This window comes from Lactuca serriola, chromosome 8 (genome assembly GCF_051521515.1).
Source record: "Lactuca serriola cultivar US96UC23 chromosome 8, Lser_US96UC23_V15, whole genome shotgun sequence".
NCBI lineage: Eukaryota > Viridiplantae > Streptophyta > Magnoliopsida > Asterales > Asteraceae > Lactuca > Lactuca serriola.
The window spans coordinates 113,417,692-113,433,081 of NC_136415.1; the positions used below are offsets into that span (position 1 = coordinate 113,417,692).

A 15,390-nucleotide genomic window follows, 5' to 3' on the forward strand; every position below is an offset into this window, starting at 1 on the left:
CCGCTTTTACGTATGTTTAGGAGATTGTTGTAGATTCCTCCAAACTCGGTGCATTTTAGTCGAATATCTCGCCATTTCGACGTAATTTGATCGGCATTTCGAGTTTGACTTTCCATTAACTCGTAAAAAATGGCTCGGACTTTTTCCCAAAAACTTCCGTAAGGCTGGCTATCTCCTACAATTGGATCTTCGGAAGCCGCCACCCATGCCTCCGCTAACTTTTCTTCTTCTTCTTTTGTCCATGGGACCCTTTCTTGGGTGGTAGTGGGTCGGGCCAGTTTTTTTTTTTTTTTTTTTTTTTTTTTTTTTTTTTTTTTTTTTTTGGTTTAGGTGGTGGTGAAGGTTGCGTTTCCGGAACAAAATCCGGCGAAAGTGGTGGTTGTGAAATTGGTGGTTGTTGTTGTTGTGACGATTGTTGTTGGAGTTGTTGTAGTTGTTGGAATTGTTGGTATTGTTGTTGCATTTGTTGTTGTTGGAAAACCGGAAAAGGTTGATATTGTTGTTGGAAAAGTGGTGTTTGTTGGATAGGAGAACCACTTTGAAGTAGATTGATAAAACCGCCTTGAGGTGACTCCATAGTCGGGAATTGTCGATGTGTTGTATCTAACGCAAAAGCGTTATCGGGTTTGCGATTTCGGTAGTTTGGAGGGGTATTTTGGTTGGGATCCATGATTTTTGGTTGTGAAGATGTAGTGTGTAGTTTGTGTATAGAGAAAGAAAAGAATGGTGTAAAAAATAAGGAGTAAAAATATGGTATTTATAGGTAAATAAATTGTTTATTTATATATATTTTTTTTACAAATCTAGCCGTTCAACGGCTACATAAAACTAAAACGGTCAAATTTTTGCATCGTAAAATCTCATTGGGCGTCCAACTTCGTTGCCCCGATAACGAGCCACCACGAACACGAGCTACCACGAGACAACGGGGTGGTGTGCACGCCCGTTGTTCGTGGCCAGCTCGACCACGAATGCATTCGTCGTAAGTATATCTGAAGGTCTTACGATTCGACTTTGATCATTATGGACTAGTACCAAGGTCGAGTCATCTAAAGTGAATGACAGGAGTTGAAAGCAATAACGACTCAGCCGGTAGCAAGGAGAAGTCATCAACCAATCACCCTTTTATTTATATTTCAAGTTCCTTTTTTATCAAATGGGTACAAGATTTGGACATTGGGCTACCTCTGATTGGGCTTATATTTCACGGAACTTTTTGACTTCCTTGTTGTCGAAGCTAAAGACCGAGAGCCGCGGGAAATATGAACCCTACGTAGATCAATATTGAACACTACCATCCGTGATCAATCTTAGCCGTGGATTTTATATTTCTGAATCTGCTCTCAACGGTTGTAGAACATTCTAGAAGTCAGACAACACATCTTCTAAAACCCTATTTATACCTTTCCTTACAACAGCACCTCTCCACTTATATAATATTCTTTCTCTCGCAACCCTAAAAACAATAACACAGTCGCCTAAACAAACACCACATCAAATCAGAGAAACAATGGCAGGCAAAGGTGAAGGTCCAGCTATTGGAATCGATCTCGGAACTACGTATTCTTGTGTCGGCGTTTGGCAACATGATCGTGTGGAGATCATTGCCAATGATCAGGGTAACAGGACGACGCCGTCTTACGTTGCCTTTACCGATTCAGAAAGGTTGATCGGTGATGCTGCTAAGAACCAAGTGGCGATGAATCCGACAAATACAGTTTTTGGTTAGTTTTCTTTATCGACTTTAATTCCTGTTAGATCTGATTTATTTATGTGCGGTTATTTATGACTGATTTACATTCATTGTGTTTGGAAACTATGTTTAGAAGATTTTAATAGGTTACAATCTGCAATTACAAAGTTTTTTTTTTCAAGATCTATTTAGTCTGAACTTTGATATTGTAAAATCAAGTCAATATTTAGACTTTCAATCTCCAATCTCCAGTTTTTCTGTTGACTTTGTCATCTATTTATGTTTATAGATCTGTAATTTCAATCTGACTTTGTTTAATCTTGGACTGAAGCTTATGTTTACTTTAATTGTCCTGTAACAGATGCAAAACGTCTTATTGGTCGGAGATTTAGCGATGCCTCTGTACAGAGCGACATCAAGTTATGGCCTTTTAAGGTCACTCCCGGCCCAGCTGAGAAGCCAATGATCGCCGTCAATTACAAAGGCGAGGAAAAACAATTTGCTGCAGAGGAGATCTCGTCCATGGTTCTCATCAAGATGAAGGAAATCGCTGAAGCTTTTCTCGGATCAACGGTAAAGAACGCCGTCGTCACTGTTCCTGCTTACTTCAACGACTCACAAAGACAGGCCACCAAGGATGCCGGTGTCATCTCCGGTCTGAATGTCATGCGTATCATCAACGAGCCAACCGCCGCTGCAATTGCTTACGGTTTAGACAAGAAAGCAACGAGCGTCGGAGAGAAGAACGTTCTTATCTTTGACCTCGGTGGTGGTACTTTCGATGTGTCTCTTTTGACGATCGAAGAAGGTATCTTTGAAGTGAAATCAACCGCCGGTGACACTCATCTCGGTGGAGAAGATTTTGACAACAGAATGGTCAACCATTTCGTTCAAGAGTTCAAAAGAAAGCATAAGAAAGACATCACCGGAAACCCAAGAGCTCTGAGAAGGTTAAGAACCTCTTGCGAGAGAGCTAAAAGGACTTTATCGTCCACCGCTCAAACCACAATCGAAATAGACTCTTTGTATGAAGGTGTCGATTTCTACTCCACCATAACCCGTGCCAGATTTGAAGAGCTAAACATGGATCTCTTCAGAAAATGTATGGAGCCTGTTGAAAAGTGTTTGAGAGACGCAAAGATGGACAAAAGCACAGTCCACGAAGTCGTTCTTGTCGGTGGGTCTACCCGTATTCCCAAAGTACAACAGCTTCTTCAAGATTTTTTCAATGGAAAGGAGCTCTGCAAAAGCATCAATCCGGATGAGGCGGTGGCTTATGGTGCTGCAGTCCAGGCGGCTATTTTGAGTGGTGAGGGTAACGAAAAAGTTCAAGATTTGCTTCTTTTGGATGTCACTCCTCTCTCTTTGGGTCTAGAAACTGCCGGTGGTGTTATGACAACTCTCATTCAAAGGAACACAACTATTCCAACCAAAAAAGAACAGGTGTTTTCTACCTACTCGGATAACCAACCAGGGGTTTTGATTCAGGTTTATGAAGGTGAAAGAACGAGAACCAAAGACAACAATTTGCTCGGGAAGTTTGAGCTTTCTGGGATTCCTCCAGCACCAAGGGGGGTCCCACAGATCACTGTGTGTTTTGACATTGATGCAAATGGTATTCTAAATGTATCCGCTGAGGATAAAACAACAGGGCAGAAGAACAAGATTACTATTACAAATGACAAGGGAAGGCTTTCAAAGGAAGAGATAGAGAAGATGGTTCAGGAGGCAGAGAAGTATAAGTCTGAGGATGAGGAACATAAGAAGAAGGTGGAGGCGAAGAACACATTGGAGAATTATGCTTACAACATGAGGAATACCATCAAGGATGAGAAGATTGGGGAGAAGTTGAGTCCTGCTGATAAGAAGAAGATTGAAGATGCAATTGATGAAGCTATTTCATGGTTGGATGCAAATCAGCTTGCTGAGGCTGATGAGTTTGAAGATAAGGTGAAGGAGCTTGAGGGTGTTTGCAACCCAATTATTGCCAAGATGTACCAGGGTGGTGAGGCTGGTGCTGGTGGATCGATGGATGAGGATATTCCTTCCGGTGGTGGTGCTGGCCCTAAGATCGAAGAGGTTGACTAAGTTTTGTTTATAGCCATTTGATACGCTATGTTTGCTAAGTATTTTTTGATATCCCATTTTTGTGGGGATAAATTTTGTTTCTTGCTGATAAGCCTCTAGACATTGTTTTTTTTATATATGGAAGTTTTTATTTAGTATTTCTGCTTTCACACTTCTAGAAAGTATTTTACCTGAAGGGCTTACCAATTATAATTACTGACTGAATATGTATTAAAATCTGATGTTATTGTTGTTCATTGCATATGAAACCATATACAAGTTGTTTGGTAAAGTTGGCCAATTTGGATATGTTTTAGAGGAAACCATTTCTCATTTAGGCTGTGGGGATAAATTGTGAGGAAACCATTTCTTATTGATGATTTTTACTTTTGTTTATTTCATATGAAATCATTGTGGTTGTGTATGAAATTTGTAGTTTTGGTCATTTAGGTTGTCTAATGGGTCAAAATAATGGTTGTGTATGAAACTTGTAGTTTTGGTCATTTCTTATTGATATTGATGGTGTTTATGTTTATTTCTAAATTTTCCTTTTGTTTGGAAACAAGGGTCAAGTAAGACTTGAGTCAAGGTATCATAGGTTAACAAACACTGTGGCCAACGCCATTAGTGTATGGGTTATTTGAGCCGACACTGTTGTTATTGATAGAGAATGCTATTGGACCTCCATTGTTGCTCATATTCAAGTTAATGAAATTTTCAATTGACATGTTTTCATCGAGCTTGAGGTGGATTTCTTGTGTCATGTCTTGGAAATCGTTGTTTAGGCCAATGAAGCCTGTAAATATTTTACCCTCCAACATTTTCAGCTTCTTTCAATTCAATCAAACCTGAAATCAATCAACTTCGTATGACATTTAGTGAAAGGAATAAGTCATCGGATCATAAAAGGAAAGGAAAAAATATAAAACTTTTGGTTTCACACACCAGTCGTAATCGTATGGAAAAATGAAACATGAAAAAGTTCCAAATTAAGCGATGATTCATAAGATACAAAGCATGTATTACCAAAAAAGAAGGTGAATGATTGAAGAAGTTCCACATGATAAGCAAGGATTTTCTCCTTTCTTTCATTTAGAGATTGAAAGATGATAACAGAGTTGTGAATGGATGATTTTGGAATATCAATAGACTTAATGATGCTTGTAAGTGAGCTGTTTGTTGTTGGGTTCGACGACGACGACGAAAACACACGGTGAGCCTAGAAAGAACGCAAGAAAGAAGACGGGGAATGAGACATATTAAATTGGATGATATAATATACATTAGTTTTAGGGTAATTGGTAAAAAATGACATAATCTTCAAAAAGGCCCCAAAATTTTGATCAATCAATGAAAAAAGACAAGATACTAGCTAAATCTTGGGAAACCGGTGACGAAAAGTTATTCCGAAGTTTTAGCTGGTAATCTATCTTTTTTGTAAACAAAATTTAATATGAGATTAAACCGTAAAATGACCTAAAATACCGAGACTTTATTGAAGATTTGCCTTTAAAAAACTAGTGATTCATGGCTTTTCAAAAATTTCCCAAAAGCCCTCCCAAACACCCCTTAAATGATCGACGAGCCGCTGGTGCAACTTTCCTATTATGAGAAGCTCTCATAGATGATTTCCCAGTCAAGACCTTGATGTGCTAGAGCATAGGGCTGGAGGTCAAGTTATCACCATCTTTGTTGCTATTCGGACCATCTTCACCGTTGTGCGCCACCCTTTCTATATGTTTGTGATTGTGGGCTTTGTTCCCGAGGTAAGAGAAACCATACTCACACCCTTGTGCGGGTTGTTGTTTGAACAGGAAAAACCAAATAGGGGAAAAGATTGATTGAAGATAAATCACATCCACAATTGGTGTTGGTTGCTATCCGATTTAGAAGGATCTGTGAGTAATCATGTCAATTTTCTGCATACAAATCTTGATTACACTAAAGTTTTTTTCTAAATTTTCCCTAAATTGATGGTTAGAGTGATAGGTTTTATAGGTTATAAATCAATGCATGAGGCGAAAATAACTTAACCCTTAAGTTCACATGCAATCTATTTGGATCTAAGTTTTCTCTATTGATAACAATCATCTATGAATATCAAGAACCCTAAAGGAACATACTATTATTGAAAATAGCAAGGGATTAGCATTTACATACCTTTTGATTGTTATAGAAAATAATCAAATCATATCCTTTCTTTAAAAGCCCTGGAAAGCAAACACCAGAAATCCAATGCCTCTAATGACTTGTACCTAAACCTTAGTAACAAGAATACTTGAGGAGAGAGGAAGGGAGGGAATGCAATTTACAACTATCCTTCTTGGATTAGGAGTGAACGAAAACTAGTAGACAAGGGGTCCTAATTATAGCTAAAGTAAGGAACCCTGGAAACCCTAATTTAATATAATACTATTATTTCAAATTTGGTAACTATCCAACTTCTTAATTATCTTTAAGGATTAATCTAGAATCCTTAAAAGGCACTCCAAAACCGTCCATGACCCATGGAAGGTTCTGGAAGCCCTCTTGTTCAACTATTGGATATTTACAACATAAGTCCCTACACTTTTAATTAATCCAAGTAATCCCAAAATTAATTCCAATTAATTTATGATTAATTATTAATTACATAATACTATTTCTAATTAATATATTAATCTCATAATATATTAACAAATTATTTATTGCTATTTGTTAGTTACATAATAACTCAATAAATCAACATCTCTCTTCAAAAGCCATCTACTCAATTACTACTTCTGAGGGAAACCCAAAAAGGACTATGCTTTTAATTCAATTATACATCAATTTAGTTATTGGCTTAGACACTTTAATCCAACAGTCTCCCACTTGGATAAGTCTGTAACTACAATTGCAAGTGTAACTTCTAAATTTAACAATAAAGTTTTCTTTCCGAAGCAACTGCCGATTTCTAATCCAATCAAACATTGGCTCTAAGATAAGTGATCAAATATTCTTTCATTCTACAAGATATCATATGGACATGAGGCATGGATTATAATCAATCTCATTTTCCAAAATTTCGTTTCCTGATTTTCTGATTTGTGATGGCGTCATTAGACTATTAATTGAACACATCCATTCAGTCCTGGCTAGGTACAACACTATAATGTCAACACCAAATCACCGAGGAGCCCACAGAAATCGTTTTTCCCATTAGGGCAAAAGGAATGAATACATTTCGACTTATATACTTGTATCCTTTAGTCACCAAATCATACATGATGTAATGACGTGAAAATTTAAAACAATTCTTCATGTTTCAATCATATCATATCTCATACAAATCATCTCAAAACTCAAGTGTATCAAATGTTATCACGTAAAAACATATCCTAGAATCTCAAATACAAAATCCTCTGTCAGTGTGTACAAATCATGTCGGCGACTTCCCGCGATCCTCGTTGGTACCTGAAACACAAATCACATAACACGGTAAGCATAAATGCTTAGTGAGTTCCCCATACATCACATAAGCCACTCGAGGCTATAACTCGGTTTGACCCTCCGGTCAATGTGTCTCAGCGGGACCCTCCAGTCCCGTAGCTCGTTGGACCCTCCGGTCTGGTCTGATCGAGGACCCTCTGGCCTCATGAGTCGTTGGACCCTCTGGTCCGGTCTATATAACACATAGCATACATATAACACAATGCACATAAATCTCAAACATACAAATACACATAAGACCCTCCGACATTCACATAGATACCACTCTAGGTAATGTATAGTGAGAAGACTCACCTCGGGTATCTTCAGAAAGTCTCGAACTCAAAATACTGGTCTAGCCTCCGCCTAATCCGCCTAATAACATAAAGTAATTTACCACTAATTAACAACGATTCTCAAAGGCTAGGCTAGTCCCTTCCTATAATCTCTCAGAAGGGGAAAAGACCATTTTACCCCTCCAATGGTCCAAATGTCCAATTGTTGACCAAACCCTCAAAGAAAACAAAATTCAATTGAGAGCAGTACGCGGGGCGTACCCCGGCTTATCCAGAATCGGGGATCTCAACCCCTGCGCTGCGCGTTTTGGGATTTACGCCCATCGTAAGTCCCAGTTTCATGCTCTTAATGGTTTTTGGTCTGGAATGGTTAAGACACAAGCTCATTCCAGATCTAGTCCTTCTAATGCCTCTTAACCTATAAAGTCGAAGCCTTTAAGCCTTTTCATGGCCGTAAAGGTCACTAATCACTTCAAACTCTTATCCTCTTTCCTCATTAAGCCCTTATCTCATGCATAACTCAATATTAACGATCAAGATTGGATTTTTATGGATCTACAACACATTTTATACTGAAATGGGGCATATAAAGGCTTATGGAGACCATTTACTCATAAAGTCTCCATCTTTGGGACAAAAACCCTAAAAATGACCAATATATAATGCACAAATCCAAAAAGGTTAAGAAAGCTTTGAGCTTTTTTCTCCAAATGATGCTTCAACATCTGTAAAGCTCAAATCCAAGGCTTGCAGTTCAACTCTAGCTTCTACAATGGCCCTTCTTCTCTTCAAAATCCAACAAGAACACTTTATCAAGCTCAAACACACACACACACACACACAAGCTCAATAACGAGGGTTGGCTTTTTTAGGGTTTCACTCACTGGAAATGGTGGCTGGGATGGAGGTCATAACATTCCTTTTATAGTGCTCAAGTCTCAATTAGGGTTTCTTGTCTAAGCCCAGTACGCCCGGCGTACACTATGGTATGCCCAACATACTGGGTAGCATTTGCGTCAAGAGCAAGCGCATGAGTACGCACAACGTACTCCTCAGTACGCCTAGCGTACTCATTTGCAACAATATTCTTCCATGGACTAGTTTTGGACAACTTGCAAAAGAAGAGGGATTAAATAGAAATACCTGATTTCTGGATGTTACAATTCTCCCCCACTAGAATCAGACTTCTCCCCCGAAGTCTCACTCCACAAATAACTGTGGAAGCTGCTCCCGCATCTCCAACTCCGGCTCCCAAGTCAGCTCGGACCCTCTCCGATGTTGCCACTGGACCTGAACCAGAGGCACCTCCTTGTTCCTCAAAACCTTCATCTTCCGATCCAAGATCGCAATCGGCCTCTTAATGTAATTCAGGCTCGCATCCACCTGAATATCCTCTAGCAGCACTACTGCCGTCTCATCGGCTATACATTTCCTCAACTGGGATACGTGGAAAGTATCATGGATCTGGCTCAACTCCGCAGGTAGCTCTAAACGGTAAGCTACCCTGCCCACTCTAGCTGTCACCCTGAAGGACCAATGTATCGGGGCCCGATCTTGGCCCTCTTCCTGAAGCGGATCACTCTTTTCCAAGGAGATACCTTCAGGAGTACAAAGTCTCCGACCTGGAACTCGAGCTCGGATCGCCGCCTATCCGCATAACTCTTCTGGCGGCTCTGGGCTGTCAGTAACCTCTGTCTGACCTGCTGTATCCGCTCAGTCGTCTTAAGCACTATCTCAGTGCTACCCATCACTCGCTGCCCTACCTCCCCCCAACAGATAGGGGTCTAAAACCTCCTCCCATATAAGAGCTCAAAGGGAGGCATACCAATGCTCGAATAGTGGTTGTTGTTATAAGAAAACTCAGCCAAATGTAGATAGGTGTCCCAACTTCCTCTGAAATCCATAACACATACTTGAAGCATGTCCTCGAGTGTCTGAATTGTCAGCTCACTCTGTCCATCCGTCTGTGGGTGGTAAGCAGTACTGAATTGCAATCTCGTACCCAACTCCTCATGGAACCTCTTCCAGAACTTGGAAGTGAAACGTACATATCGGTCTGACACAATCGAGATCGGAACTCCATGCCGCGACACCACCTCTCTCACATATATCTCTGCCAGCCTCTCTGCAGAAGAGCACTCATTGATAGCAAGGAAGTGAGTGCTCTTTGTCAGCCGATCCAAAATCACCCAAATTGCATCAACACCCCTCGCGGTCCTCGGCAATTTGGTGATGAAATCCATAAAAATATGTTCCCACTTCCACTGGGGAACCTCTAGCGGCTGCAACTTGCCATGCGGACGCTGGTGCTCGACCTTAACCCGACGACAGTTCAAGCACCTCTCTACTACCCACGCAACATCCCTCTTCATACAAGGCCACCGATAATCTCTCTTCAGGTCCAAATACATCTTAGTGGCCCCGGGATGGATCAAGAATCTCGACTTGTGCGCCTCCTCCATCAATATGCTAGATGCCCCTCCCATAAACGACAGCCAAATCCGACCCTGAAAGGTCATAGGCCCTCGGCTATCAGTAACAAACTCGGATACCGACTCAATCAAATGCTCTCTCTTGCGGTTCTCCGGTCTCACAACCTCTGCCTGGGCCTCTCGAATGACATCTAACATCGGAGTCATCACCGTCATCCTCATACATATATCTCGAATCGGAGCACTCTCCGCCCTGCAGCTTAGAGCATCGGCTACCACGTTAGCCTTTCCCGGGTGGTACAGGATCTCACAGTTGTAATCCTTTACCACATCCAACTATCTCCTTTGGCGCATATTCAGGTTGGGCTAATCCATCAGATACTTCAAACTCTTGTGGTCCGTGTATGTGGTACACCAAACCCCATACAAATAATGGCAACATATCTTGAGGGCGAACACCATTGCCCCCAACTCCAAATCGTGGGTAGGATACCTCGTCTCATGAGGTTTCAGCTGCCTCAATGCGTATTCTATCATGTGCCCTCTCTACTTAAGCACCACACTCAACCCCGATATCGACGCATCACAATATACCACGAAATCCACCATTCCATCCGGAAGGGCAAACACCGGGGCTTCGCATAATCTCTGGCGAAGAGTCTCAAACAAGGTCTGTTGCTCGGGACCCCAAGTAAATACAACGCCCTTACGGGTCAATCTGGTGAGGGGAACGACAATTTTGGAGAAATCTATGATAAATCTCCGATAGTAGCCGACCAATCCCAAAAAACTTCTGATCTCGGTGGGGGATCTCGGCACCTCCCAACTCATAATCGCCTCAATCTTGGCCGGATCGACCAATACCCCATTTTGATTAATGAGGTGCCCCAGGAACTGGACCCCTCGTAACCAGAAATCACACTTGGAGAATTTGGCATAAAGCCTCTCCGATCTCAACACTCCAAGGATTTCTCTCAGATGCTCTTCATGCTGCTCTCTGGATCTCGAATACACTAGAATATCGTCAATGAACACGATCACCGATCGATCCAACATCGGTCTGCACACTCGGTTCACGAGATCCATGAACGCCATTGGTGCATTGGTGAGCCCAAAAGGCATCACTACGAACTCGTAATGCCCATAACGAGTCCTAAACGCAGCCTTCGGGATATCCTCATCACGCACCCTCATCTGATGAGATCCAGACGTCAAGTCTATCTTGGAGAACCAAGATGCACCGTGCAACTGATCGAACAGATCGTCGATCCTCGGTAGCGGATAACGATTCTTGACCGTCATCTTGTTCAACTCCCAGTAATCAATGCACAACCGGTGTGAACCATCCTTTTTCTTGACAAAAAGGATCGGCGCTCCCCACGGTGAGCTACTCGGTCGGATGAATCCCTTTCCCAACAGCTCCTGAAGCTGCGAGGATAGCTCCTGCATCTCTGGCGGTGCAAGGCGATAAGGTGCCTTGGCTATAGGCGCCGCTCCCGGAACCAAATCAATATGGAACTCCACCTGCCTCTCCGGAGGCACACCCGGAAAATCCTCGGGGAAAACATTCGGGAACTCACGCACTATCGGGACCTCATCGACATAACTCGGCCTCTTTGTGGCAACTCGTGTATCCATCACATAGGCTATAAACCCCCTACATCCCTGGTGTAGACTCTGTCTCGCTCTGGCAGCCGAAAAAAATGCTGACCCAGATCGGGTACCGTCGCCATATATTGTAAGTACTCCCCTACAAGGGTCTCGTATGGTCACCAACTGTCGCTCGCAGTCTATAGCAACTCCAAATCCGCTCAACCAGTCCATGCCTACGATGACACAGACATCCCCCATAGCAATCGGTACCAGATCTATCGGGAACTCGACACCGAAAATCTTGAGTACACATCCTCGAATCACATCAGTAGCATAAACCGCTCGCTCTTCAGCTATGGAAACTCGTAAAGGGCGACTCAACGCCTCTCGTCGGATACTGATGTGCTGGCTAAACGCTAATGACACAAAAGATCGACTCGCACCCGAGTCAAATAACACCAAAGCAGGTACATAACTCACAAGAAAAGTACTTATGCATAACACAATATAATCACAATATCTCAACTCATAATAAATAAAAAAAGAATACATATCAACCATGACATCGGGTGCTGCGCGGACCTCCTCCGCTGTCAACTGAAAGGCTCTTCCGCGAGCCTTCGGTGCCTCGGCCTTCACTGGTCGGGCCTCGGTAGCTCTAGCTGCAGCAGGTGTAGATCCCTGTGCTGATCCCTGAAGTAGTTGTGGGCACTCGACCTTCCAATGGCCAGTCTGGTTGTAGTGAAAACAAACTGCAAACCCCTTAGGGCAATCCTTCGTGAAATGCCCCTCATTGCCACACTTGTAGCACACCCCTGCCCTGCACACCCCCTTATGTCTCTTGCGGCACTTCCCACAGGTGCGACCCTTCTGTCCCCCAGATCTCGAATCAGCGGGCTTTGCCCGATTGGCTGCCGACTGTGGCTGAACCGGTCGCCTGTCCCTCCTCTAAGACTCGGACTCCTCCTTGGCCTGAGTCTCTAGCTCAATCTCCCTCTTTCGGGCATTTTCCTGGAGCTCGGAAAATGTCCGGTATGACGATTTCTCCACGAACTCACGAATGTCCCTCCTCAGAATGCTCAGATATCGACTCATACATGCCTGCTCGCTAGACACGTGATCAGGGCAAAATAACACCCTCTTGTGAAACATCCGTGTAATCACAGTCACAGACTCTGTCCCCTGCTTGAGGGACAAGAACTCATGGGCCAACCATTCCCTCTCCACCGGGGGAACATACTCATCTCGGAACATGGTGGTGAAGCTTTCCCAGGTCACCGCTGTAATCTCTGCGGAAGTGAAATCGGCCGTCACAAACTTCCACCAGTCCTTCACTCCCAAGCGAAGCTGGTTCAGCACGAACTGTACTCTCACATGCCCCGGACAAGAACAGATGTAGAAGCATCCCTCGATGTCAGAGATCAACCTCATCGTGGCTATCGGATCCTGAGTCCCATCAAACTCTGGTGGCTTCGTGTTGCCGAACTCTTGGTACAACAACGAGTCACCCCCCTATGGCCTTGAGGCAACGACAGCTGTAGCGGCTGCAACAGCAGCCGCCTCAGTAACAATAGCATATCTCTCGTCGAACGTCTCAATTAGTGTGGTCTTGATAGACCCAAACATATCCGAAATGGCCTCCCGGATCGCCGCAGCCACCTTGTCATGAATCATCCGACGAATCTCCTCGTCGCTCATGCCGCTGCTCTCTGGTGTGTGGCGTGGCCCAACCATGATGTCTCTGAAACACAACACAAAAGAAATCAGATATTTTCTTGAGTATACTCGCACTCGGTACTCAACCCTACTTGTTCCTTGGTACCATAAGTATTCTTGCTTGGGCTGCTCACTGATCCGGTTTTTCCAATAGTACGGGCCCTATACTACCTTCCACACTGCATCATTATTCACCCCAAGTCCTCCTCCTAGGATCCCAAATCACAAGTACACTATAATTCGCTGAACACAGGCAACCCTCCAGTAAACCACTCATAAGCTCCTCGCTGCTACCTACTCACTCTCGAAGTAACTTATAGTAGCAGTAATCTCCTAGGCTAAGGCATCAAAAATCAGGCCACTCTAGTCCTAGATATAAATACCTAGCCTACTCTAGCATGCATAACATATCACATAATATCTCAAAACACATAATGTAAGGTTATTTTGGGAAATCACCATTCGGGCGTTGGCTGATCGTACACACTACTCCGTTTTGCTTGTCTCAAAATCTTTTACTCTTTTAATTTTTTTTTTCAAATCCTCAGTTTGAGTTCAGATACACCCAAAGGTGCATCCGAATCCCTCAAACCAAGGCTTTGATACCAACTTGTAACGATGTGAAAATTTGAAACAATTTTTCATGTTTCAATCATAAAATATCTCATACAAATCATCTCAAAACTCAAGTGTATCAAATGTTATCACGTAAAAACATATCCCAAAATCTCAAATACAAAATTCTCTGTCAGTGTGTACAAATCATGTCGGCGCCTTCCCGCGATCCTCGTTGGTGCCTGGAACACAAATCACATAACACGGTAAGCATAAATGCTTAGTGAGTTCCCCATACAGCACATAAGCCACTCGAGGCTATAACTCGGTTTGACCCTCCGATCAATGTGTCTCAGCGGGACCCTCTGGTCCCGTAGCTCGTTGGACCCTCTGGTTAGGTCTGATCAAGGACCCTCTGACCTCATGAGTCGTTGGACCCTCTGGTCCGGTCTATATAACACATAACATACATATAACGCAATGCACATAAATCTCAAACATACACATACACATAAGACCCTCCTGCCTGCACATAGATACCACTCTAGGTAATGTATAGTGAGAAGACTCACCTTGGGTATTCTCGGAAAGTCTCGAACTCAAAATATAGTCTAGCCTCCGCCTAATCACATAAAGTAATTTACCGCTAATTAACAACGATTCTCAAAGGCTAGGCTAGTCCCTTCCTATAATCTCTTAGAAGGGGAAAAGACCATTTTACCCCTCCAATGGTCCAAATGTCCAATTGATGACCAAACCCTAAAAGTCAACAAAATTCAACAGAGGGTAGTACGCGGGGCGTACCCCGTCTTATCCAGAATCGAGGATCTCAACCCCTACGCTGCGTGTTCTGGGATTTACGCCCATCGTAAGTCCCAATTTCATGCTCTTAATGGTTTTTGGTCTGAAACGGTTAATACACAAGCTCATATTCCAGATCTAGTCCTTCTAATGCCTCTTAACCCATAAAGTCGAAGCCTTTAAGCCTTTTCATGGCTGTAAAGGTCACTAATCACTTCAGACTCTTATCCTCTTTCCTCATTAAGCCCTTATCTCATGCATGACTCAATATTAACGATCAAGATTGGATTTTTATGGATCTACAACACATTTTATACTGAAATGGGGCAGATCAAGGCTTATGGAGACCATTTACTCATAAAGTCTCCATCTTTGGGACAAAAACCCTAAAAATGACCCAATGCACAAATCCAAAAAGGTTAAGAAAGCTTTGAGATTTTTACCTCCAAATGACGCTTCAACCTCTGTAAAGCTCAGATCCAAGGCTTGCAGTTCAACTATAGCTTCTACAATGGCCCTTCTTCTCTTCAAAATCTGACAAGAACACTTTATCAAGCTCAAACACACACACACACACAAGCTCAATAATGAGGGTTGGCTCTTTTAGGGTTTCACTCACTGGAAATGGTGGCTGGGATGGATGTCATAGCATTCCTTTTATAGTGCTCAAGTCTCAATTAGGGTTTCTTGTCTGAGCCCAGTACGCCCAACGTACACTATGGTACGCCCAGCGTACTCATTTGCAACAATATTCTTCTATGGACTAGTTTTGGAAAACTTGAAAAAG

The 15,390-nt window shown here is 42.7% G+C and overlaps 1 protein-coding gene across 1 annotated transcript; it reads left to right on the forward strand.

Moving 5' to 3' along the window:
• Positions 1-1,431: 1,431 nt before the first annotated feature.
• LOC145069992 (heat shock cognate 70 kDa protein 2-like) lies at positions 1,432-3,918 on the forward strand. Its single transcript, XM_079016915.1, has 2 exons — positions 1,432-1,724; positions 2,055-3,918. The coding sequence occupies exons 1-2, from the start codon at positions 1,511-1,513 to the stop codon at positions 3,779-3,781; spliced, it is 1,941 nt and encodes a 646-aa protein (XP_078873041.1). The 5' UTR covers positions 1,432-1,510; the 3' UTR covers positions 3,782-3,918.
• The last annotated feature ends 11,472 nt before the right edge of the window (positions 3,919-15,390 follow it).

Excerpts from the sequence above, each read along its gene's own strand:
- LOC145069992 (XM_079016915.1), top strand. The coding sequence starts at position 1,511 with ATGGCAGGCAAAGGTGAAGGTCCAGCTATTGGAATCGATCTCGGAACT. Across the intron at positions 1,725-2,054 it reads TCCGACAAATACAGTTTTTG|ATGCAAAACGTCTTATTGGT; the intron begins GTTAGTTTTCTT and ends GTCCTGTAACAG.